The sequence below is a fragment of the Gallinula chloropus genome (assembly GCF_964237585.1).
Source record: "Gallinula chloropus genome assembly, chromosome: 3".
Lineage (NCBI taxonomy): Eukaryota > Metazoa > Chordata > Aves > Gruiformes > Rallidae > Gallinula > Gallinula chloropus.
Genome location: NC_140087.1, coordinates 41,973,702 through 41,999,636, shown reverse-complemented (window position 1 = coordinate 41,999,636; position 25,935 = coordinate 41,973,702). Strand labels below are relative to the sequence as shown.

The 25,935-nt window shown below is 42.2% G+C and overlaps 1 protein-coding gene across 1 annotated transcript in view; it reads left to right on the top strand.

The window, feature by feature from the left end:
* Positions 1 to 1,079: 1,079 nt before the first annotated feature.
* PCNX2 (pecanex 2) overlaps positions 1,080 to 25,935 on the top strand; it is a gene marked incomplete at both ends in the record, with an annotated part of 151,395 nt that continues 126,539 nt past the window's right edge. Inside the window, 8 exons of the mRNA XM_084262153.1 lie at positions 1,080 to 1,232; positions 7,245 to 7,450; positions 9,987 to 10,104; positions 12,201 to 12,237; positions 13,132 to 14,421; positions 22,942 to 23,089; positions 23,258 to 23,413; positions 24,562 to 24,645. Of these exons, the coding sequence (XP_084118279.1) occupies positions 1,080 to 1,232; positions 7,245 to 7,450; positions 9,987 to 10,104; positions 12,201 to 12,237; positions 13,132 to 14,421; positions 22,942 to 23,089; positions 23,258 to 23,413; positions 24,562 to 24,645 (2,192 nt within the window). The remainder of the gene's footprint in view (positions 1,233 to 7,244; positions 7,451 to 9,986; positions 10,105 to 12,200; positions 12,238 to 13,131; positions 14,422 to 22,941; positions 23,090 to 23,257; positions 23,414 to 24,561; positions 24,646 to 25,935) is intronic.

The following is a 25,935-nucleotide window of genomic DNA, read 5'->3' as shown; positions in this document are numbered from 1 at the left end:
GAAAGTAGGATAAATTCGGCCAAGAAATAAGCAAGTAGCTTGGCTGTCTCCATTTCATGCATGGATCCTTCACAGAGCCAACTGCAGTAAGTCTGGACACATGGGAAAGTCAGAGACATGTGATCTGAAGTTCACAGCTATTTCCTGATGGCAGAAGGAGAGAGGGAAGGACTGCTGTGCATGGTCAGAGCCCAGCCTAACATCCTTCCTTCAGGAATATCCTACAGGGACATACCTTGTGTCCTTACAGCCTGTCTTTTGCTGCCTGTGACCGCCCTGCTTAGCTGTCCACTTGGCTCCATCCTCCATTTGAGCTCTGCTACCCCCTGTTTTGCACACCTGTGCTTCCCCCACCACTCACACACCTCTTGACTCTGGCAATTTTGAGGCCAGCTGCCATGAAATTCTGGAAACACAAGGCAGACTGTGTTCCACCCTCAGCTCAATCTTGAGAGATGCCAAAAGAGTTTTTACAGGTTTTCCCCAACTAAGTGCAGCTCAAAAAGCCGCCCCGCCCCGCCCCGAAAAGGTGAAGGATGAAGTTGGGCAGAGCTCGGGGACTCGCCACGTATCGGGCAAATTTACGAAACGGCAATGAAAACAAGGCGGTGGGGGGTGTGACCGATGAGGGGAGCAGCCCAGCTCAGCTAGCTGACGCCAGTGCTGCCCCTTTACCGCGCATTTTTTGCACCTGTGAACCAACCCCACGGCCACCGCGGGCGGGACGCCGCGGTGACGGACGCCTCGGCGCCAGACCTGCCCCCCACCCCTGCTGCGGCTCGGCTCCTCTCCGCCCTGCGGCCTCCGCGCGCTACCGTCTGCTACCAGCAGCTGAGCGCGCCCCCCTGGCCCGGCAGTGGGTTTGCGGCACCCGCACCGGGGACGAGCGGGGCGCTGCTCCCGGGGGCGGGGGGCAACCCGGCCCGTGGCGGCGCCCTCCCGGCGGCGCTCGGGGTGGGGCGGACGGGATGCTCGGCGTCGCGGGGCACCATGGGAGAATCCGCGGGCGCCCGGCATGGCGGCGGCGGCGGCGGCGGCGGGTGGCTGAGGGGCGGCGGTGGCGGCGGCGAGGGGCGACCATGGTGTCGCCGGCGGCGCGGCTGGTGGGGCAGGGCGTGTGGGCGGCGCTGACCGGGGGCTGGTACCACGACCCGGAGCAGGGCGCCTTCACCAACAGCTGCCACCTCTATCTGTGGCTGTTCCTGCTGACGCTGCCCATGGCCCTGCACCTGGTGAGACCCGGCCCGGGGCGCGGAGGGGGGCGGCGAGGCCGAGCGGGGATAAAGGGCCTCCGCGGCCCCCAGCCTGGAGGCGGCCGCGCCGGCAAGGGCTTGAGCGCACCCGGGACCGAAGTGACCGCCGGGGTGGGGAGGGGGTGTAAAGAAAAAATAAATAAATGGGGTTTTCCTGGGGGTTTTGTGTGTAAAGGTTAGAGGGGGGAGGACGCCGGGCATGTTAGCCCGGAGCCGGGCTCAGCCTGCTGCAGCTGTGGGGTAGGGGGTCAGTGCTGGCCTCTGCAAATGCTGAGACACCGCGGGGACGTTTGTTAAAAAACAATCTCTTTTGGCGAGACTTTTCCTTCTCCGTCCCCCCGCCCCGCCAAGTATGCTTTAGCTTTACCTGCTGAGAAGGGTAAATCAATGGGAAAATCCGCATATCGCCTATTTAATGTGCCTTGCTGAATGTCATCGGTGAGTCACGTGGCTTTTCGTGCCACGCAGCTCCCTTTGTGCTGAAATTCAAAGGTTGCGGGTAACTTTGCTAGCTAGAATTTGTTTGCCAGACTTGAAAGTGATTTTCCTTGGGAGCTTGAAACTTTTGCTCTATTTCTGCGTGTTTTCCTACCACCCAAGAAAAACTTAACAGCATAGTTTGCCAGATCATTGCATCTATTTGTTGGTGTATTCTTCCATGATTGGAGCTTAATATTGCTTCCATTGGAAACAGTTTCCATCCCTTTGGTTCTCACAGTGACTCAACTAAATTCCTAAGTTCCATAGAATTTCTATTTTTTGTTGGATCAGACTTCTAAATAGGTTTCTGACCCTACACGGTCAGATACTGGCCTGATTTTCAGAAGCAAAGAGCATTCACGAATCCCTCTGCAATCCCAGTGAAAACAAATCTTGTATTTTTAAAAATTGGTTGTTCTATTGTATTTTGTGGCATGGATTGCAGTGTATTCCTGTAAGCACGGCTCATGGAGTTAATGAACCAAGATAATAATATGCTCACTTCTGATTGATAGGCTCTATTTCCTCTGCAAACCAGCAAGAGCCTTACATTGTAGGACTGACTGTCAAATTGGTATGTGAGTTTAGAAAGACAAAAAAGTAAAGGTCAACTTATCTTTCAGTTGATGTAAGTTGTAAGTATGTATCTGAAATAATAAGTACTTCCTGTGGGAAACTTCTCAACTAATAGTGTGGGACAAGGCACGCAGAGTTACACAAAAGAACAGCGGATGGATACAAAGATTGTAGGTCAGAACTATGATAAAAAAAAGACATTTATTATAAAGAGGAGAAAATCTAACTCATCTAGTGAACTCTCTCTTGGGCTTTGTCTTTGCCTCTCTAGATGGGCTTGCTGCTTCTGCAGACTGGCTGGCTTTCTGATGAATCATCTGGTTAAACTCAGGACTTGTGTTCTTGAATGAATGTATTGCTATGGGAATTCCTTATCTTTGATAAGAATAATGCATTTATTATGCTGGCTGCTTGAGAGTAATGATGTTCTTAAGTATATGTTTTCTTGCTCTTAAGTGGCTGGACTTTGTAAACTTTGTGCAAGAGAGATATACTTACCACTTAGAAACTTGAACCTGCTTTTTAACTAAAGATTTTCTTTGATGACTTTTATTTATAATGACATTATATTCGGTACTATTTGGGGTGATGTTTATGTTATACACTTGACACCAATAGTTTTAGATTCAGCTAAAACAGCCATTGACATTTCTTGAAACACCAAATGCAAAGCAAATCGGAGTACTACTTATTTTAAAACTTTCCTTTGCTTGAGATTAGTTAACGGTGCTTTTGTCCAAAGCAGAAAGGCTCTCTGAAATGGTTTGATTTGAATGGAATGGCAAAACTCACCCAGCTGTTTTTAGATATTTCACCCTGGCTCAGCAGAGATATGCTGACGCTAGCACCGGGCAGCTTATAGTGTTGCTTGTTGTGTGGATGGAGCATTTCATTCTCTAGCTTTGTCAGCATAGCTTGCTTTGGTACTAATAGTTTTGTTATTGGCTTCCCTGCCCCTGAAAATGCAGATCTGTGTTTCCATTTCTCCTTTTTCTTTCTCATTTATCCCTTGTAGTAGAAAATATACAATTAAATGTGTATTGGATGCTATTTGGAGCATCGTTGCTGTTAAAATCAACTTTCGAAATTTTGGTGAGATCTCTTCTAAATCTGCTGTTTCAACTCTCTCATACTAGATCAAGGATTAAAGTTGTCTTACTCCACCAAACAGTCCAGGGTTCCCAGGTGTTTTGTACATGAGAACAGTGGTAATTGAACAAAGCCACTGGGCTGAATTCAGCCCCAGTGATGCAGAGATGCAACTTTAGGAATGCTTGTATCAGCCACAAGGGAACACACATACACGTTTTGGTGAGCCCCCAGAATGGCTTGGTGACTGTTTCACCTGCCTTCTGTTGGGCTGGAACCCTGGAACTTAGAAGGTCATTACTTCTTATATATTAGATCTTCAAATTGTGCTGTGATAGAAGTACAACATGGCAGTATAAGGGTGTGGGCTTATAAATTACTCAGAGGTAAACTGTAATAAAACTTGCAGTGTGTCAGCTGCTTTCAGGCCTGTTGGCCATGCTTCATCCCGCTTTATCTCCCTGTAAAAGTAAGGATACACATGCCTCCACAAAAGAGAGGTAAGCTACTCCATACTTCCTGTATGTAGTGTGTGGTAAGGTGCACACTCACGAATGAATGTACACTGCCAGATTGTTATTTGCTGCCTGTTTCCCCATGTTTGACAGCATGCAATGGGCATCTTAGTTATTAACTCAGCTAAGTTAACATGAAAATATTTTTATCTTTGCTTGCAATATTGTGTCTCCCACTCATACCTCTTATGCCTGAGGATAGTGGGTGACTCTGTATTTATTTGGTAGTTCCCTCATCTGCATTCTGGAGCATCCTAAGCCAGTGAGGCCCAGGCACAGCACTGGTCTGCTTTGGAAGCTTCAAGTAGGATGGATCCTGGTCTAATCAACTTCCACTGTTCAGTCCAATTTACAAGGTGTGGCGTTTTGTTCAAAGGTTATGCAGCTTTATATCAGGAAGTATGTACCTCAGTCACCTCTGCCTTTGTGCTGCTCAAATAGCAATAGTAGATGTGTGAAGAATTTGGCCTTTCCTCTGGGAGCAGTCTCTGGGCGGGCAGAAGCCCCAAGCAAGACGCTCTCTCCCTTCATGGGCAGGTCACCAGTGTTGCATTTTTGGGGGTAAGTCAGGCCACACTTGGAACATGCCAGCCTGTGTGTCTGCCTGGGACCTCCACGCTGTGCTGGTGTGGGATATAACCACAGAAGGAACTGGAAAACAAAAAAGCACGTTATGGGAGAGTTTTTAATTGGGCAAGAGCAAAGAAATATAGAGTTGCAGCTTCCACAGAAACCCGTGGGATGTCATGAAGCTTGCTTTCTATTGAATTTGTATTTGTGGATTATTTTTTTCCCCTAGCTTTTCCTGTCATTGAGGGTAGCTTTCAGAAGGTCAGAGAGCTGTGTGGGTTCCTCTTGTTAATGCAGGAGGTGTGCTGCAGCGACCTTGTCTCAGTGAGGTGGATTCTCTGTGGGGTAGATTCTCTCGAAGTTGAAAGTAGCCAAAGAATTAAAAGTTACTCAGCTGAGGGGATGAAGAGAGATGATGAATACACAGACATATGGTGTGATTATAAAACCTAATTTCCAGAGGAAACCAGGCTAATAATTCCTCAGTGGTCTATATCTTAATTGCTAGCTTTCACCTGTCTGTACCTGGGAACACCAACTGCAGTCGTATGACACTTGTACCTTTATGCAAGAGACCCCGTTCAGAGAATTGAGGGCTTCCCGTTCTCAGCTGCTTCTTTCTCCCTATTCCTCAAGTGGGCAGGGAGCAAGCTTCTGGCTTGTACTGCTTGGCTTGCCCCAAGTTTCAGAATATTAAAGCTATGCCTGCCGTATTACACGTAGGCCGGCGTGGGATTGTGTGCAGGGGGAAGTGCTTTGTGTCTCGGGGCGCAGCTCTGGTAGGTCTGGTCAGAAGGCAGGGATGAGGACATGCCACGCTCAGCATTTGCTAAAGCTAGCCCTCTTTTCCACTTGGGAATCTAAGAGGTTCCTTTGACTTTCTCCAGTAGCGTGCTCCATGCACACGCATAGACTGTGCTACTGGAAGTCTATTTTTATTGTGTCCTTGTGACATGATTCACATATTTAATAAGCTTTATGAGCATCACCTTTAGATCACTTCTAGTGGTTCTTCTGAGCTGCTGTTCAATAATGAGCTGTCGGTCTGTGCTTTTTAGCGTATAGCTGAAGATTCCTTGGAAAGTGAACACGTTTCTCTTTTAAACAAATCATTACAGATAATTGGCTATCCTTCTTTGTGAAACCAAGCAATTTTGAACTTGTGTTTTGCAAATACGTTAGTCATAAAACAGAGATTCTTCAACCTTATCCACCAAAGTACATACCCCGAGAGCTTGGCCCTGCAAACTGATTCTTTCTCTGGCTTGGATTCACTGAATAACTGAAGGATATGCTTAGTTTTGATACATACATTGTACCACAAAGTGCTCTTAACAAACTAAGCCCCAACTTGTAGAAAGTTATGTCTGCCTTACGAGGGATCATTTGTAGTGTCTTCATTCTGAGTAGCTTCTTGGCTTTTATGCAATAGATTCTTTGTATATGAATCAGAATAGTCATTAAAAAGGATTTACCTGAAAACTTTCACGTGTGCACCTTGAAGGTATGAAGTCTCACCAAGCCAAAAGCAACAGCAGAATAGCAGCTTGCTTGTTCGTAGTACCACAGAGATGATTCAACATGTTAATTTCAACATCGAGGTAAATGTGGCAACTTGTTTTAGCGATGAAGTAAGAGTGCCTTGTTCCCTTCACCTGTGTGGTCAGTGTGGTTGGTTTATGAATCTGAAAAGCCTTCTAATCTTGTACATCCAAATGCTACTTGACCTGCAATGCTGATACTTAAAATGATAGATTCAGGCCCAAAGTAAAGATCGTTATTAAAAATTAACTTCAATTGGCTTTTAGCAAATCCTGAGCACTGAAAATATTTTTTCCCCTGCTACGAATTGTGCAGGGATGAAGTAATGCTCTGTTTAAAAAACAAAAACCTGAGAAGAAATTAAACTCACTGTGAAACTATAGCTGAGTGACAACAATACATAAAGGGCATTGATAGAAGCTCTGGCCCTTCAATTATAACAGCAAGTGTCCATTGCTATGATTTGTCCTTTACTGTAAGGAACTCTTTACATATAAAAATTTTTCTAGTCTGTGAAAGAAGTTTATAGACCATAGTTGAACTGTAATTAATTTTATTAATTTACTAAGTAATGTGGTGCTTATGACACATCAACAAATAAAGAGATCATAGACAACTGCAAATTAAGTTATGAACTTTGGAAAAATAATTCAAAGAGGCTGCCTCTCCAAATGCGTTTTAGTCATTTGTTTTGACTAGTCCTCATTAATTATTTAAAATTCTTCAGTTGTAAAGTGGCCTGGGAACATGTTGTAAAGGGTTAGAAGAAGGAAATCAAACTACAACGGTTTTCTGTTAAATCCTGATTGAGAAGCAGGGTAAGAGGGCAGAATTTTTCAAAAGGGGTTTCCTGTTTGTAGATAAGTAGTATTTCATTTTGTACCTGTGTTTTTATTTTGGAAAGTCTGCACCTGCATTATCCCAGAGATTTTACTGATTTTTTGTTAAGAAATAAACTCCACAGCTAATTAAGAGATTAAATTAAGAATAAGTCTTGTAAAATGGTTTGAAACTTGAAGACTTCCACAGACCTTTTTTTGTGAGCGGAACTCAAATACACTGTATGAAGATGCGTGACTTCTTGTGGCTGCAAAAACTCAGTAGCAGTACAAGCAATGGATGATAGGGAATAAAGAGGTTGAAGATTACTCTAGTGATGTTAATAGCATCTTCTCAAAATAAACTGTTATGATTATGTCTTTATTGTTTCTTTCTGTAGGCTTTTCCAGCAAATGCAGTTACAGTTTTTGTGTACTGCAGCTCGGTGACAGTGTTCTTCACAGTAATAAAGGTGGTCAGTTACCGTCTGCACCTCATGTTTGATAAGGGTGAAGTAATCCAACAAAAGATCCCAAGAAAAAATGGAAGGCAATGTAAAGATACAGAGGTCCCAACAGGAAACACAGTTCAGCCCTCAGATCATAGGTAAGGTCTTCTTTGCACGTTGCTGGCATGTTCTGTAGAATGGATTGGATGAGTGTGCACCATGGTCCTGCCTAGCAGAAATACCTGTAGGCTATAGGCAAGCTCCCTACAGCTGTGTGAGGAACAGCACTTCCAAGCACTGAGCAGATTTTTCCAGTGGCTGCAGCATGCTCATGATGAAGTGGCAGAGCCATGCTGATTCGGAGTGGGGCACCACGAAGGCAGTGGGAAGGGCTGGGAGGTGCTAAAAGATCCTGGAACAAACCTGGAAGGAGTTTTTTAGGGAAGCTTTAAATGCTTGCTCTTTCTTCTTCCTGCTGCGCTTACCTGCTGGGAAGAGGAGGGGAAGGGGCATGTGCTCCTTGACAGAGAAAATGCTTTAATATCACTGCTTTGAAAGCCTGAGCTTGTGTTGCTTCTGTGTGCTTACAGTAACTTCCCTTTCAGGTCAAACCTAGATGAGCCAGTTGCTTTTCCCCTTTATGTTTTATCATGACTGCCTACAATGCTTCTGTGGTCCTGTTCCTGAGGAAAGCTAGAACCACTTTTACTTCTCAGGGGCATTTGGTAGCTGTTTGCAGTCTCTACTGAGAAGCCAAGTAGTATGGCTTTGCTGCCAGTAAACAAAGTCAATAAGGCTGCTTCCAGGTTGAGATGGTACAAAAAAGTAAAAATAGTATTGGGCTAAAGACTAGGTCTGACTGTTTTTCAGATTTCTGTAGGTGTAGAATATTCCACAAACTTTTCAGAATAAGTGGAGATACCTCTTCATAGTTTTTTCAAATTTGTGTCATACAAACCAACAAAGCTGGCAAGTGGCTTGCAGTGTTCCCAGGCATTGGCAGATGTGAAAATTGCTGAAAATTGCTGTACATCCAATAGCAATGGCAGCATAGAAATGTCCAAGCAAAGATTAACCTCAGTAGGTTCATTATAACTACTGGTCAGACTTCAACAGAGGGATTTGAGCATTTTTTAGTGTATTTGCAGTTGCTACTGTTAGTTCTGTGCAAGCTACGTAGTATCACAATTGTTTGTATACCTTTATGCTATGGCATTTATGTGTCTTTACACGTACGTGACTGTGCTAAGCTCCTGGCAGTGACGTTGCTGGGAGTGTTGAGGTCTTCTTGCATTGAGACTCTCCTGAGAAATGCCTCTTGCATGTGTCACAAACTATACCAGGCTTTTATTTTAGATTGGGTGATGTCTTTCAGGCTCTACTCCTCTTTAGCTCTTCCCAGCTCACAAAGCCATTTCCTATTTACTTATGTCTGATAGAGTAATTTAAGAGGCTCATCGATTGTTCTAGGTGGGTTGAAACTTAAACAGAACCTCAGTGTTTTCCTGTTTGCAGGCTAATGAATGAATGCAGACTTTCATTATCCTGGCTTTGTGTTGTAGAGGTAGAATCACTTAAAACTTACATGTTGAATCATGTAACTGTTCCTCCTACGAGGTCTTAGGCATAACAGTCCATTATTTAGTACTTGATCAGAAAATAAAAAACTTAGTGTTTTGACTAGATGGATGACAGGTTAGTTGAACAAGTTTTTAAGTCAGCTAACTATAAAAGAAATTGCAGAAAGGTGACTGAGATCCCCAGGTAAATAATTTTAGAGCTTATATGCAGCTGTAGTGATTTAAAAATAAATTTTTGATGAGGGGAAAAATTCTCATAAACAAAAAAGCCCAAACCCAAGCCTTTTTAACATTTCATTATAGCATCTATTCTTTTTTCCAACCAATTTTTTGTTGTATTACACCCGAGAATGTGTGTTGGTTCTCATTAGTAAACCCTGTCAACCCCCCCCCCCCCCCCCCCCCGCTTATACCCATATAAAAGCTAGTTGAAAAAGTGTGTAGGAAGAGTTAGTGCATAGTTGAATGCATCCACAGTAGAAGTGACCAATAAGTTGCATGTAACATATGAAATGGGTAATGGATGTATGTTTGTCGTGGCTAAAACCAGAGGAGCAACTTTATGTCAATGATTATATTAATACACGTTATGTATTGCATTCCAAATAGTTGGAGGTTTGTAAGTAAGCTGTCAGTTAGATAAGCAATAGGTACACAAAGGTGCAGGAAATGGGCATAAAAGGCAAAAATCATGGAAGGGAAGGAATACTTTTTGACTGTTAGGGGTCTGATGAGAAGCCCTAAACAGCCTTTTGTGCCAGTAAATCAGCGTGTGTGTCAGGCAGGCTAAATGACATTATATACACATAGGGAGTTTGAAGAGATTTTGGTTCATTTCTCATAGCAGTGCTCTACTTCTTCAGACATCAGAGTTGTTTTGTATTGAGGATTTTTTATTTATTTTTAGCAAGCTGCTTTGGAGAGGAAGGAGGTGCAAAAAGGGGTTGCAGTAATTTTTTGCCCTGTGCTTTTTAGCCCTGGAGCTGAAAAAATGTGCTGTTGCTTCATTGTGCAATGGAACTATTCTTGTGATTCCTCAGCTTCCCCCCCAAAATTCACTGTGATCCTCTGGGGGAAGAAGCATTGCTTTATCTTTCATTGGCTTCCTTTACAGCAATAACACCAGGGATAACGGTGTCATCGGTGAGACCAACCAGAATGACTCTACCCAAACAATTCACGACAGTTCAAGGGTACAGGATCCACATTCGGAGAATTCGCCTGGAGTAGCGGTTAGTAGCGGCTTCACTTCATGCAGCACACAGCTTACCACAGGGAGTTTTGCGTTGCCAGGTACTGATGGCTTGAAGCATAAGTCTGCCCTGAGGAGGAAGGGTCATTCTGTGCATCTCCTAGGTACCACTGCTGTTAGCCTTGGTCCTAAGGTTTGGGGTTGCAAAGCTGAAGCTGTTACACGTAATTCTGCAGTTCATAGGAGGGGTCTGTCTGCTGTATAGATACCAAATGGCCTTTGTAAATCTTAACAAGAGCAACTAGTTTTAGTGGCTGCTTTGAGAGAAGGGAGAGGCTAATGCAATCAGAGCAGATTTTCACTTCCTCAGAAACTATTAAAATCTAGGAGATGTCTACGTATATGTGCATTCCATGACATTGGCTGTGCTTTCTAAATCGACAGTGTGTGGAGCAGTGCAGGGGATGTATGTAGGTGTTGTTATTAAAGAAAAAATTAGAAACACCCTTGAGAAGGTTGAAGAGTTAAGTATCCAAAAATTCAGAATGCTGTCTGTGTAATCTTAAGCTACTCCCCATGTATACTGTGATAAAATCTTTAATTATGTGATCCCATGCTATTTTTTCCTACAGGACTCCAGCTTCAGTCAGTGCAGAGGATGGTTAGTGATTTCTGAATAAGTAGCTATTTGATACTTCATTTTTGTCTTCATAAACCCTTCACCCCACCTTGTGTCCCTATTTACTGCAATCTGTTCAAATCCTGTTCTGAATCAGAACTATTTCCTCATTTCCTGGAGTGTTTTTTACCTTTTTGTAGCATCTGTATGATTCACAGACATTAATAGCTTTCTTATGAGGTAAAATATTTTTCATCATGTTTCTGTCCTAGTCCCCAGTATTCTGGTATTTGTCCATTCTACAAATCCATTTCTTCTTGGGATCTTGTCCAAGTTTTCCACTTCCAAATATGTAGATTGGGTCTTGTCAAACTTAGTCTCCTATTCTTGCTGCCAGGATACCAGCATGAAATTTTAGGAGATAATTATTATCTCCTCTTGGTTTTGGTGCCTGTCAGCCAGAAGAGAACCACATTCATTTTTCCAAGTAACTTTTATGCAGTTTGCACTTTAGAGTGAATTTAGACCATTGAAGTATTCCTCTCAAGTATTGTGTTTAGTTTTGAGTTCCCCAGCGAGTTACCAGAGATGCTGACCTGCTGATGATCCAGCAGAGGCCACCAAGGGGATTGAGGAATGAGGACAGGCAGGTGGGATGCTTTTGAGAGTCTCAAATCTTTTATAGGACTAGAAGAACATATTGCTGTTTCCAGCTTCCTATGGAAGGATCTTGAGAAGATTGAGCATGTTCTTCTCAGAGGGGCAGGTTGAGAGGCAGACGGCTACAATTAGATCCATTTGGATTTAAAGGGGTCTTGTGGTGGGTTTTTGGTTGGTTAGGTTTTCCAATTTATTCCCCACCCCACCCCCCCCCACCCCCAAACAAGGTGGTCAAATACTGGAAGAGGTTGTCCAAAGAGGTTGTGAAATCTCTATCTTTGGGGATATTCAAAGCTTTTCTGGAGATGGCCCTGAGCAACTTGCATTAGCTGTACCTGCCCTGAGTGTGTGTGTATGGGGGAGGGGATTTCCACTACATGACCTCAAAGCTTCCTTGCAATCAAAGTGATCCTATAGTAGTTTAATGGCTCTGTCCTCTAGTTTTCCATTGAGAAATTGCTACCAAATACTGGAGACCAAACTTTTCATTTTACTACTTTGGAAATGCTTAGCTGGAAAAGAGGAACAGATTAACACTTCCTATTCTTTAATTTAAAAAAACCCAACCCAACAAACCCCGGATTAGGTGTTGCAAAAATATATATATATACATTTTTTTTTTTAAATAGGGTTTTTTCTCCCTTCCTCAAACATCACACACAATTGCAGTGATGCAATTTGGAGCATGACTGTTCTATAACCATCTCCCTCACCCATCCTTGCATTTTGTGCAAGGTAGTTGTCCAAATTTCAGTGATGTTGAGCAACTTACCAGTGCTTTAATTAACCTTTGATTGGATAGCGATTGCATTGATATTTTTTCCCAGCTAATTTTGTGTGTTTCTTTTTATTTTTAGGAGCTGCCAACACGGGAGACTATTGAAGATCTCAGAGGTACCTTAAAGGTTTTTTTTAAATTCCTTTAAACCTTTGTTTTATCATTTCTTGCTCCAAAAAAGGCACAGAGGACATCATGGCATGTTCTGTTGTGCCTCACAGAAAGCTGATAGAAAGGCTTGATAGAACAAAATCTCAAGGGAATTTGAACAGACTGTCATCCAAGCAGTTTAGGATTGTTAAGAATGCAAGTACCTCCCCTCATTTTGAGATGGGGAGATGACAGAGCCTTCACTCCATATTCTTAGAAGCTCTTTGCCTCTGGAAAGCATTAAACCAGGAAACCAATGCTCAGACCTTATCCTAAAGCTCTTAAATGTCTTCTGACTGTAGACTCCTATTTGGAGTTTACAAATAGTTACAAAAATCCTGTTTGGATTGGTGACCAGTGTACACTTCAGCGCATCTTTCTTTGCCTACACCTTGATGTCTCACTGTATTTCAGTTTATCTCCTTTTTGTTAAGGTTGATAGCCATATCTTTTGGGACCATTTAGTGATTGCACATAGTTCTGTGACAAATTTCTGCCACACAGGCGTATTCTTTCTTTCATATCTCCCCAAGTGGGGATAATTCCCGAAAACATTTTAGGTTTCATATTACCTGTTTCTTGAGCTATTTTGACTATTTAAATTAAGTAGAAATCCTGCTACACCTGGCTTGATCTGGGAAGATTCCATCTTGCTTTTATACCAGTTCACATGTAGCTAACAAAAAATGATCCTTGCTTAGGAACCACTTTAAAGATCCTGATTAATCAGCTACATCATCTGAGCTTCCTTGGCTCTGGATCAGATTTTGCTTGATTAAGATCATACTTCAATTAATGCACAGTGTTTGTGCTTGTGAGACCTAAGTCCTATATGTCTTTGGGATTTTTTTATTTATTAGGTGTCATGGTATTAGAAGACCAGGCTGCACCACCAGTTTCATCTACCTCACCCTGTATCCAAACAGATATATTGCCTGTTTCTACAGCCTCTGCTTCAGGTGCCATCGCAACGGCAATAGCGACAAAACCAGCTGCTATGGAAACACTTTCTGGTTATGAAATAAATGAAAAAGGAGGTAATGGACAACCATATGGACAGTACGGATCCCAAGATGTTCTTGTTGATAGAGACATAGCTAAAAACTTCTCTAATATTTCTTCATCACAAGGTGATATTTTAAGGACTGGAGTTTCTTCAGAGCCATGGGACAGTGAAAATTCAGTTACTTCAGACCACTTGAGTAATCCTAAAAGCTACAAAAGAGAGAAATTGCTGGATGGATCACCACAGACAGGCTTCACCAGTAACTGCCCACAGTGCAGTGCCATTGCCACCAAAGATCCTGAGCATGTGGAAAGTTTTTGTAATGCCGGGAGTTCCCATGAGGACCTTGATTGTTCAGACAGTGAAACTGCTGTTGCAGTCGTGGACAACTCTCTTCCTGGAGACCAGCTATGTGAGCCCATTAAAATTGTCATCACAATGAGTACTACACCAAATACCACCCTCAGTGACCTAGCAGGCTCTGTCCACTTAAAGTCTCTGGGAATGGAGAGAACAAGCTCAGCCCTTGAGTCTGGTGTAGTTACAGCAGGTTGGCAGTGTCAGCGAACTAATGAACAGCTCAGAATCCCTCTTATCACTTTTGACTTGTCTGATGACAGCAAAGGTCAGATCTACCCAGAAGTTAGTGAAAGCGAAAGAAGTCCAGAAATTTTGAGGGCAGAGCTGTCGTCCAATCAGTGCTCTGGCTACGAATCGGGTGATGCAGTGAAGGAACACAGCAACCCAGCAAATACTCCCTTAGAAACTAACACTTGTTCAGATCCAAATCGGGAGAATGCTTCTGAAAATGTGCAGACTGTGGATTTGACTTCTAAGGAAGACCTGCAGAACTTAGACCCACAGTCCTGTAGAACTGCTCATGAAAAGAGGCACATGCGGGTGCTGAGTGTGGACAGCGGGACAGACGTGCTTTTAAGTAAGAATTTCATGGAGGTATCTGACAAAGAAAAGACCTTACCAACTTCTAAATCAGATCTGGAAGCTAAGGAAGGACAGGTGCCCAACGAATCTAACTTTCTGGAGTTTGTGTCCCTCCTGGAATCCATTAATACCTCAAAGATGAAGGCATCTAATCAATCTAGTGTCAAAACGGAGACAACAAAGGAAAATGGGCTTCTTGGAGGTATGATATATGTCTTAATTCTTTTGGAGTAGAGAAGTTGTGAGTAGCTACAGTATTTATAGCAGCTTAGCCTGAGATCTTCAACAGGCTAAATTCCCGGAAGAGAACTGATTTTGCTGATGGGGTCAGAGAAGGGCTGGACTTGGTGGGACGAAGTGATTTAGTGAAAGTGTGATAGTGCCAGCTGCAGTTCTTTGAAGGTTTTTATCAATCATTTTGTTTTGGAAAATAATATTAATTTTAGTAGGTTTCCAGTATGTATCTACTATAGCAAGCATGTGGCAGGCCTGGATTGTTGGAATATCAAAAATATCTTACAAAAATGTGTACAGGTATAGCATATACACCTGTCCTTGCCCATCTTACCAGGTGCATATTAAAGAGTTGTCATTGTAGGAATGTAAGTATCTAGAAAACCAGAATTGTGACTGGTGATGGTTCAACTTTTAGTTAATGCATATGTGCACATACACACGTACTCCTAAGATTCCTGCATTAAAAAAAAAATAAAATCTTGTGTTTGTTCTCAACAGGTAAGAAATTGTGATTTTTAGTTGCTTAAAACTAAAATACTTTGACTTTGAGGAAAGCTTGGTGGTTATTTTCAATTATAACCCCCAGTATTTTAGTGAAAAATTTTATCTTCCCATGCAAGTTCACATTTAATCAAAAGGACTTTTAAATAAAAAAGGTCTCATCCAGCTAGCTTTAAAACCTATATGCAATCCAGTCTATTGTTCTTATAGAGAAATAGTTTTAATCAGCATTCTCATTGCTGTCACTTAACTCTGTGACCTCTTTCTGTTAGGAAGGAATATTGTTTGAAGAGTATGTAGCATCTCTAGGTAAAACTAGCAGGACTGTTTGGTGAGGATGCGAGATGCAGTGCAGTGAAGGCAGGTGCAATCTCAGGGTACTTACCAAGTGAGCGGTGCAATCAGTTTGGAATATCTGGGCCAAAATGAAGGAAGACAACCCGTATCTTCCTCTTCTTCAAAATGTTTTGTTTACCTTAGATCCTATAATAAGCTGTTCCAAGACAGCCTATGAGGCCACAATCCCAATACCTATTTTTCATGGAAGGTGAGAAACTTCATGTCGCTGAGCAGAAGAGCTTGGCGGTCTTGTTTTACAATGGTATCCCTGTCTACAGGCAGGCTCTAGGCAGCCTCTGCTTCACCAGTTCATTCCTGCAAGAAATTTCCATTACACAAAAAAAGCATGTCTGACTTCAGTTTGTCAGCTTTTAAAATATGTGGAATTCATATTTTTGTATTTTTTTTTAAAAAGCAGGTAATTTTGTTCCCTTTGTCATCTATTTGTAGATACTGTTTACCTTTCACTCTGTCTTACCTAACTCTTTCCTCTTATCTGTCCCATCAGTTACATTAGACCTGTATCTCATTCCATCTTTCACTTGTGTCTTTTCTCCCTTCTGATTTTGTGCCTTCTCTTCCCCTGCTCATCCCCTCTATGTTTTACTGCTGTGCGTCCCTCTGGTGCGACTTCCTCATGGGTCTTTGTCTTCATACTGCTTTTCTCATCTTTCCCTCTGCTCTCCCTAGCAATCCACACTGCTGCTGTTCTGCCTTTTCTGCTCTCTTGAGCTCACCTAAAGCTGCTGTCTCCTCACAGTTTCCATTCATCTCTCCCACACATACTCTCTGTTCTCTAGTCAAATTTTGCTCCTTCTAGGCCTGCAGCCTCTCTTCTAGTCTGTCTTCCCCATCTCTCCTGCCTTTTCAGGCTGTGTGCTCTGCAGAGCAGTGTCTGTCCTGCTCAGTCAGGTTTATCAGCCTGTCCAGCTGGCTGCAGTCCACGTTCCCTGGTTTCCTAAGACATGTGTGGAGTAAGCCTTGTTTCCCATCAGAGCCTGCTCAGCTGAGCCCAGAGAGCCCTGACCAGGTCCCCAGGGCACCGGGTCACCTCCCTGTGCAGCAGGACACAAGGGTCACAGCAAGTGGCTTGCAATATTTGCGGCTCCTCAGCCATAAAAAGGAGTATTTGCACAAGAGTTTGGCTTCTGTGAGATGTGATTTAACTGGAAAAGAGAAAAGTTAAAAAATTTCAGAGGTAAGGTTTGGGTTTGGTGGTTTGTGGTTTGTTTGTTTTTTTTTTTTTTTTTTAAATGCAACTAATCTGCAAAGGGCTTCAGGTCTGTACCCTCAGATAATGAGTGGGGAAGATTGCTGTATTAAAATAAAGCAATGGGTGATCTGAATAAATCAGACGCAGATTCCCCAGTGACCAAAAAACCCTCAAACCCAAAACTGTAGTGATGTGTGGAGTTGTTTTGCTTTAGATGTGGCAAACAATTTTTTTTTTTTTATTGGAGTCCAAGACCCTGAGGAAACAGAAGGATTCTGCTTGAGTAACCCTCAAGCTGTTACTTAAAGGGGCCTGAACTGAATTTCTTACTTTTTGTATTTTCTTTAGCCTGTATGATGGAGAATGTCATGTGAGATGGTGAAGCTGAGCTACATACCTGTATAATTAAAGGTCGATGCTTGTTTCTGGCATGGGGGCTCCCTTGGGAAAGGAGCAAGGCTGGAAGAGGGGTGCCCTGCAAGAGCAGGGATGGCAGCTGTGGCTCCTGTTGCTGTGAGGTGTCTCCTGCACCTTGGACCAGTGCTGTGGGAAGAAAAGGAGATTCAATCTGAAAGCTGGGGAGAGGTAGTTCAAAGGCAGTTATTTTAAAGACCTTTGTTTTCTAGCCTAGTCAGAACGTGCTGTTTGTTAAAATAAATTACTGTCATTACTGGCTGTTTCCCCACAGTAAGTCTGGATTTTAGGAATGAGAAAGCCTTTAATTTGTTTACAGCCTTGCAATTACAAAATAGCATCTTAGAACAGATCTGAATAAACATTATTCCCACATTAAAGTGGTTGTTAAAAAAAATAATGGTGTGTGGAGAGAATACAGAGCAAGTCAAGCTATGCACCAGTTGTTTTGAGAGGGACGGTTGGTTGTGTTTGTTTTTTGTTCTCTTAACCTTGCAAACCGCCTAATTGGCAACAGCTAATAATAGATGCTTGGTCCAAATGAGCATGAATTGCACCGTGCAGAGGTCTTTATTAGGCAATGTGAGAAACTTGGCAAATTCCTGGAAAGCTGGATATTCAGAGCTGTGTGTAGGAAAGCCGCCATTTTGTATCTCTCAAAGGCGGCAGGGAAACGTGCTCATCAGAACAGTCTTGCAAGTGGGTGAATGTCCTGGATGGTTCTTTGTTATGGGTGCTCCTTCCATGTACTTGTGAATTGTGTGGAGACAGAGGATACGTGATTTTGAACACGTAAGCCTTTGCTCAGTAAAATGCAAACCAAGAAAATGAAAGCCTTGCTTTACACTACCAAGGATACCAGATTTAAGGTATTAGTGATAGCTTTTTTTTAATGTCCTATATTTTAAGAGCTCTTCTGTTGCCACCCCTCTCCTCTAGATCATGAGAAAGCACCACTCACAGTTGCTAAAAATTACTTTCAGGCCAGTGTCCTTTCAGCTTTAAATCAAACTTGCACTGCCCACGTAATGAATACACGTTGGTGGGCAACTGCAAATTTTTTCAGTCTGTGAAATGCATAAGGAAAGTTGGGTTTATGGGGCTGCCTTGGGTTCTTCTGATATTCCTGAAGCATCAGATTTATGCAAGGCAACTGCTCATGTGTGTCTCCTCTGCCACAGCTGGCTTGTAATCTAGGACAGGTAATGAATGTTATCACCCGGGGACCAAAAGCTGCCATGGGAGCAGTAGGGACTGGTGCAGGAGAACCTAAACCAGGACTGTGTGACCTGAATTTAGATGTTTTGCAGGCTCTTTTTAGAAAAGGTACTCATCATTCTGGGCAGTGCACAAACCACAACCTCGAGTGAGTTCTTTTGGATCCCAAGCAATTACCCTTCTCCTATAAAAAGCTAAAACATGCTCCTGTGGATATTTTTAGAAGCCTGTTTTTGGGTTCCTTTTTTTTTTTCTTCTCTGCATGTGAGAGAGAGGGCTATCGCCTGTCGTGTAATCATGGGGGAGAAGGATCTTGTACACTGAGTCACCATCCCAAATAACTGCTGTGGTGGGCGGTGTCAGGAGGGGAGTTTGTCAGCTGGTGGGTAGCACCTGGAGCCCAGCACTCTGCCGGATGCTAGCTCTCCTCTCCAAGCAGCTCTGTGCCATCCCTGACCTGTGTGAAATCCCTGACCCGTGTGCCATCCCTGACCCGTGTGCCGGAGAGGGGCCATGTTATATGCCCCTCTTTGGATGGGGAGGAAATGGGGTGTGGAACTCAGTTATTTAAATCTGCTGCTCAATGCATAAGGCTTGAGAGGCTGAGATTTTAAAATTTTGGTATTCAATTCAAAAGGTAATAGTATGCTTGATGACAAGGCTGACACCTGAAGGGACACTGTGAGGTTATTCCAGAGGTCTATACTCTGACATAACTGTTAGGTGTAGCAATTAGACTATTTATATGAGACCTCAAAAACCTTGATTTTATTCCCAGTACTGTTGCTGGCCTAGGAGATTGTTTAGAGCAAGTCACTTTTGTGTTTAAGTCTCCCTGTCCTGTAATGTGGCAGAAATTAACAGCTAATTAATTCAGTGTGCTGCTTCAGTGCCCGTGCTGAGCTTTTATAGCAGTTCCTGGACTTTATTGGGTTCCTTGGATGCTCCTGTTTGGAGAGTGACCAGATTTTCTTTAAAAGTGTTTGTGGCATAATAGACAAATTTGGGTTGAAATTGAAGTACGGAAATTAGATGCTTCTGTTTAATGTAGTCAGTGAAGAAAGAGCAGGGAATGTAAATGCTTAGAATATGTTCTTCAGCAAGATGAATGGGACAGTTCATGACTTGCAGAGCTTTTGTTTCATGCCAGCTACTAACAAGAGCACATAATCATTTGAAATTATTTGTTGCATGTTCAGCCACAGAGATAAGTATATTTTCAAGTAGAACTTTCTATTTTGGAGCATGCTAATTGTGGAAAGAAGTAGATTCTGCAACAGAGCAATTAATGAGCCAAAGAGACTCGGGCTTAATTAGCTTAATTCTGCTTGACCAGCTTTCAAAGCAGATGGCATTTGAAGTTATGACAACAGTGACATTTTAACTTGCAGGCATGTGTTGTGTAGATTGGGATAGAGGTATGCAAGTAAAAGATGAGGAAAAATGTCTGGGAGACTAGAGATAGGGCACAACATAGCAAAAATATTTTGGAGAAAAGTTTCAGAGCAATACAATTTCATTATAATTACCTAAAAATAAAGCAGCTTTTGAAATTGAGACACACTGACAGTTGGTTATTATGTGTACTATATGTACAAACATTGATCCATTTCTACTGTGAAACTATTTTCAGCCTCCTCCAAGTATGGACCAAAGGCTTATCTGTAAAGATCCTTTGGGATACCTAAAATTTGTTCCACAAAGGGAAAAAATTAAGTGGCAGAGGAAACTTTTGGTAGTGTAACAGTACTTAAATTAGGAGCTTATTTGTTAGAGTTGGTAGGCTTTATCCGTAAGCACTATTGCTGTGCTGTTACAACTCTTGAGTGCAGATAGAGCTTTAAATATGAAGTATCTTGTTCCTATATAGGACATACAAGAGATGTTTATCTTGTGAGGATGTCACCAGGATAACTCAGGGATGTAATTTGTGCTTAACCAAAATACGAAAATGACCGAAACTTGGTGGTTTGTGCAGGCCGCTTCTGAACCACCCTTCCCCAAGCCTGACTTATCTGCGAATCTTGGTAGTTACACCTTGCATATCTGAGTCATGTGGTGTATAATTTGCAGATAAATGATGAAGTTACTTGCAGAGCCTTGGTCTGAGCTTGGGTCTTCTGCGAGCCCAGCCATGTGTACACCAGAGATGTGCGGAGTGGTTGCTCTGGGTAAGCAGCTCTGGTGGGGGCCCACAGGGAAGATGCAGGTATGCTGCCGTGTTGTGCTTTTTACTCCTCTCGCTCTTGAAGCGGGTTTTCCCTGGTAACTTCAACCTTGCCAGCACAATTTCCATGCAAGGAGTGCTTGGTGACATAGAGCTGATTACATACCCTGGCAGAACACTCCTAGTCTAGACACCTCTATCTCCATTTAAATACTGAAAGTGTAAGTCACTCAGAAGAAAATGAGTAATAATTGTGAAAAACAGTTGCAAACCCATCATGGCCCGTCTTCCCAGTGCTGGAAATGCTCATCACTGTGGTGGTGTCTGATTGGCATGTAAAGCCTGTAAAAAGCAGTGCTGTTTGTGTTTTTATTATTATGACTCTACCACTGCAGAGAAAAGAAGTCTGCGAGGTTTGTGGTTTGGAATGGAAAAGCGTGAGGCATTTTCTAAAACCACTAGATAATCAAATTTAAAAATCTTTTTAATTGTTCCAGCCCTACAGCCAGTTTTGGGCAATATGGGACGAATTAGATTATTAAAACCACAATTTCTGATCTCTATCAATTATTCTTACAGCTTGAACAGCTCGAGTCTTTAGGAAAGTGATTTCAATTAGGTGTCTATAGGTCCGCCACATCCCTTGGGTACAGTTACATCATTAAGGAGATGCTTCAGTAATGCCACAATTAAATAAGACACAAGTTTCTGCTTAAAATGGAGTTTAAATCTTTAATTAGGAAAGGAAAGAAAAAAAGTGTTTTCTGCTCCCTTCCCTCCTTTCCTTTTTTTTCCCTAAATAGGTCCTCCAGATCTACTTTCTTCTGTTGTATCTGTTTGTGCATGAAGACAAAATTAAAAAGATTTCCTTAAACCAAAATTACACTCACTGTATGTATTGCATGAAAAGATAAGATCCTTGGTCATAGAGTGCTACAGGAAGAGAGCAGGAGGCTCAGAATACCATCAATGTTGTAGTGAGATGCTTTTTTTTTTCTTTCTTTCTTTTGTTTCTCTTTCCTTGTTGAAGGAGAACTGGTGTTCTGAGGCAGGTGTTACACAGTGTCTCTCTCTGTTGCCCCTTTGCTCCCTCTCACTCCTGGTACCCTTGCTGGTGAGTGTCTGGGGTGCGGGTGAGATTCTTTTAGGCGTGGTGCTGCTTGTTGAACTTCACTTTAAGGGCTGAAACCTCCTGTGATGAGATGGGGTGCTACAATTCAACTGGTTCTTATGCTTCTGGATTATCGACCTCTCCCTCCATATTCTTTTCTCCCCCTCACCCCTGTTCCTGAGAGGTAAAAGTGCAGTGTCTGCAGTGAAAAGTGGTTATGTATGTCTGAGTCTTTAGGGTACTAGAGGGGTGTGTTCTGTGAATTGCAACTGGTCTAGAGATGTCTTAACTCCTCAAGGTAGGTTGGTTTGTAGAAGTGATGTTATATTAGATCAGCTGATATGGTTGGAGGAGAGCAAGGTAGGTATCCAAAAAAGCTTGCGTATCCAAAAGCTTGTCTGCTTAATAAAAGATATTACGTCTCTCTACAAGCCTTGCATCTGTTTTATCCTTAGACCATCTTAGTTATGACACTGGTATTGCAGGGTAGGATGGTGATTGTACTGGCAGGGAATGCAGAATGGAATTTTTTGGGGGAGAATTTTGTGGGTTTTTTTTTTTTTTTGACGATTAAATTTCTAAGGTGTTCGAACAGTAGGTATTGCAAGAATTCTATACAGCTTGTGCAGTGCAGGAAGCTACAGGAGACTCTGCTGTATTTCCCACTGTAGCCTTTCATTTTATTTTTTCCTTTAAAACTGCACGTGACTGCACGTGGTGGCGAAATCGCTGCTTTGGTTGCACTTTAAGATCCAAATTTTTTTTTTGTTTATAGTCAAAGCACAGTTGTAAAATTTGACATGCATATTTGTACTATTTGACATGAATGTTAGTAACTAAGAGAGATTATCACTTGAAAGTTGATATCTATATATAATATGCATGTGTAGAGAGGCAATATAAATACTGTTAGTATTCAAAGTAGTACACTTGTCCAACTTCTATCATGTATATTTAAAAATCTAACAGCTCTGTATTTTCCAAGCAGAGTAAAATCTACTATGAAATTCCTTAGCCATTTTGTCCTCTGTTAGGTGTGTAGCCGATGATGAAGAGGGATTAGGCAGCTACCTGCTTTCCAGTCCAAGAGCTCTGTTTCCTCTGAAGGTGCTGCTTTCTCTTCTACAAAAGGGGAGTGGGCCAGTGCTCCAGCTTTTGCACAGTCAGTATACACAGTTTGGGAACAAATTATGGCCCCCAGGGCTGCTGCTGCCTATCACCATTCTAGGTTAGGGACAGATTGCTTCCCTCTGAAACAATAGGAGAAGCAGAGCAGAAATTCCCTCCGTTGTCCTTTGCTTCAGGCAGCCTGCTCTTGAAAGAGCCCATTCCTGCAGCCCCCTCACCCAGATTCCTGTGATTGCTTGTTTTAAGTCGGTTTTAATGTTTTGCATAAAACTAGTAATTTCTGCAGTGGTTTTTAGCTTTTCTCTTTTAGATGCTCTTGTTCTGTAGTTAGCAAAACTAACTGCTTGAAAGTGGTATGAGGAGAGAGGCTCCACTTCACTGCCCTGTTTTCCAGATAGCCAGTCGACGGAGAGAAAAGAAGAAATGGTGGGAACAGAAAAGCACTGTGAGCAACTTCCTAAACAGGAAAGATCAGATGTGCAAAGCCAAGATCGTGCTAGTACTAGTCCGGTGCTACCAGAGTCTGCCAAATTTGCAGCACTGTAAGGCCAGTTTACTTTACAATTTTGTACTTCAAAGTTATGATGTAAGCTGTTTTGTTTCACTGAGTAGAAATGACATAAACTTTTAATTAACTTCTCTTTCTTTTTGTTTTATTGAGAACAAGAAAAAAGTTCCTCATAGTAGTTTTGAAACATTTTTGTGTCAAGTTACCAGGGCAACAGGCAAAGGCAGATAATCTACCGGGTAACTTCTCAGCAAGACAGTTCTGTCTTGCAAGTAATAAGTGGACCTGAGGCGTCTGTGCAAGACGAGCTCTCCGTGGATGCGATGCATGTGTTCATAGATGAAAACGGTGAGTTTCTGTGGTTGGAATAACTGCAATGTGTGAGGAAATGTCTAAAGAAACTTCAGTTGCTCGGGAAGGATATTTATCTTGTCTGTTACCAATTACATGTTTTGATGTATGCATGAAAGAAAAAAGCTTAGTAATTTCAAGTCAAATCAGCCACAACTATAGAGTTTTCAAAATCCAACAGCGACCATTGCAGACCTGAGTCTTACACAATATGTGAAGTTTATCTTCCAAACATCACCCTCAAAAAGCTGACAAGGCCAGAAGACTGCTGCTTTTGAACATTCCTCCTCTGTCCTGTTTTGTGCTTCTGCTGGCTCAGGCTAAACGCTCTCTGATAGCAAGGGGGTTGCTCTCATTTGAAGTTGTGGCCTGCTACTCTTTCAAGAGAATTAAGGAGAGACTGAGTGTTGCCCCATGCCCGTGCTTGGTATGCCACTGTTCTGCAGCTACTCCTAGAGGCTGGAACTTGGTGGTGGCTTGAACTCCATGCAGTGTGAGGTACTGTCTGGTACCTTTCAACAACAGCCATCCCAAAAGCTTTGCCTCCCTTAAAGCTGCCTTCTAAACTAGCATGGAACAAGTGCTCATGATAACTGGGTTGATGACCCCAGAGGTACTTTGTTTTTCTGCCAGTTCCTCCTCACCTTGCTTGTAGCCCCACAGCTCCTCATCTGCTGTGGGGCTAAGAGCAGCAGCTGCCAATCAGGCAGATGGCATATCCTGGCTCAGTGAGCAGTTACACTTCACTTTTTGCTGTGCAGAAAAGGAGAGAGTAGCAGTGGCTACACTTCTAGCAGAATTTGTCTCTTTGTGCCTCTTGACCTCACCTTTGTGACTTGAAGGAAAAAATGTGATGATTTTACATTTTAAATTAACTTGCATTGATAGATGGGTTTTGCATTTACTTTACATACCTTTTAAATTCTTACTGTACTGTAAATTTTTAGTTTAAATCTATGTTTTGATTAACTCAGGTTTTCAGTTGTTCAAATGTTAATTTGCTTTCTGAACCCTAAAGTAGGCCTAGTGCACAAACTGAAAACTATGTATATAAATGTCTGTGCATTTTTTATGAACTTTGTAGGTAAAACAGACTCAAATGATTGTATCATTGAATTGATTTTTTTCCTCTGTATTTCCTAAAGGGGAAATTAGGTCTTGTTATTTAAAGGCTGGCTGTCAGAAGGAAGGAAATTTTCGACATCAGCTATCAAACTGCGACTGTATGTCAAATGCTCAGTAAGTAAGCCCTTATTTTTAGAAATGTTAATAGTTTTTATTGCTAGAAAATATGCAACTGACTGTAGCTGTGAAAAATGCAAGTGAAGAGGAGTATTGAAGAATAAATGTGCTAATCTAGTCTAGAGATGCCAAAGTGTGCATTTTTTGTTCCATGCTAAAACAGTGTCTGCTTTAAGAATATTGATGTGGTGGAAAAGAAAACCAGCTATCTAGCATGTGTTCATTAGTTTCTGTGAATAGCCAAAGGCAGTGTGACAATTACAAATGAGATTGTAAATGAAACTTGTAAAGTGAGACTGTTTGTTATCAGCTGCTCTCTGAATCTTGCCTTCCTCTTTTCCTGTGCTTGGTTGGGTCCCTTGCAGATTTTTAGTGCTGTGTCAGTATCAGCTGTGGTACTGCTTCTGGAGGATCCTAGCAGCAGAGCCTTTCAGTTTGAATGAAGTCTTGATTGATAGTGTGCTGCTCTGAAACAATATCTGAACAATTTTCTTTTTCAAAGGTCTTTTCAGGGTGATCCGCATAAATCCTGTATTAATTTCACTTTTCCATGCTCTCCTGTGTGGTCTGTTGGGTGCATACCTGCAAAAAGTATTTGAACTATCCCAAAGTATTTTTATTAAATAATTTTGTTTTTCATACTGTTCCACAGTGTTTTGAAAAGTTGATTGAGGTGGTGAGAAGGGTCATTACTAATATTTAACAGTTAGAGGGTGAAGATGTAAAAAAGAATAATAATTTGAGTTCATCTACAGTAGAAATGTCCTGTCTTTGCAAAATGCAAAAAGTCCAACCTGTTGGAGTTCAGCTTTGACCTAAAATCAAACTTTTTATTTTGAGGCCATTTAACTCTTGCAACTCTCTTTGTTTCACCATGCACAGGATACCCTCCTCCTCCCACATCGTGTAACTATGAACTTGAATCTGTCCTAAATTCAGAAAGTTTACTGATGTTTATCAGTTAATCAGGATTTTTTTAATCAAAAAAAGAACAATCTTCCTTCTCATAGAAGAAGCCCTTTCTGAAGTTGCCATTGCTAGATGCTTACATGACATTTCTGTACTCTGTTAGGTGCTGGTGGTTTTTAGGGACAGTTCAGACTGTGGAACTGAACAGGGCAGCAAAGGTGAGTGGGTTCCCAGGGCTTGTTTCTGTGTGGGAAGGCAGAACACAAGAGCTTGTCTAAGAACAGAGCAGCGTGAAGGAAAGTACACAGCAAAAGTACACATGAAAAACAAGGAAAGAGGACAAGAAAGCATGAAGCATGCCCAAACTGGTTTTTGCAA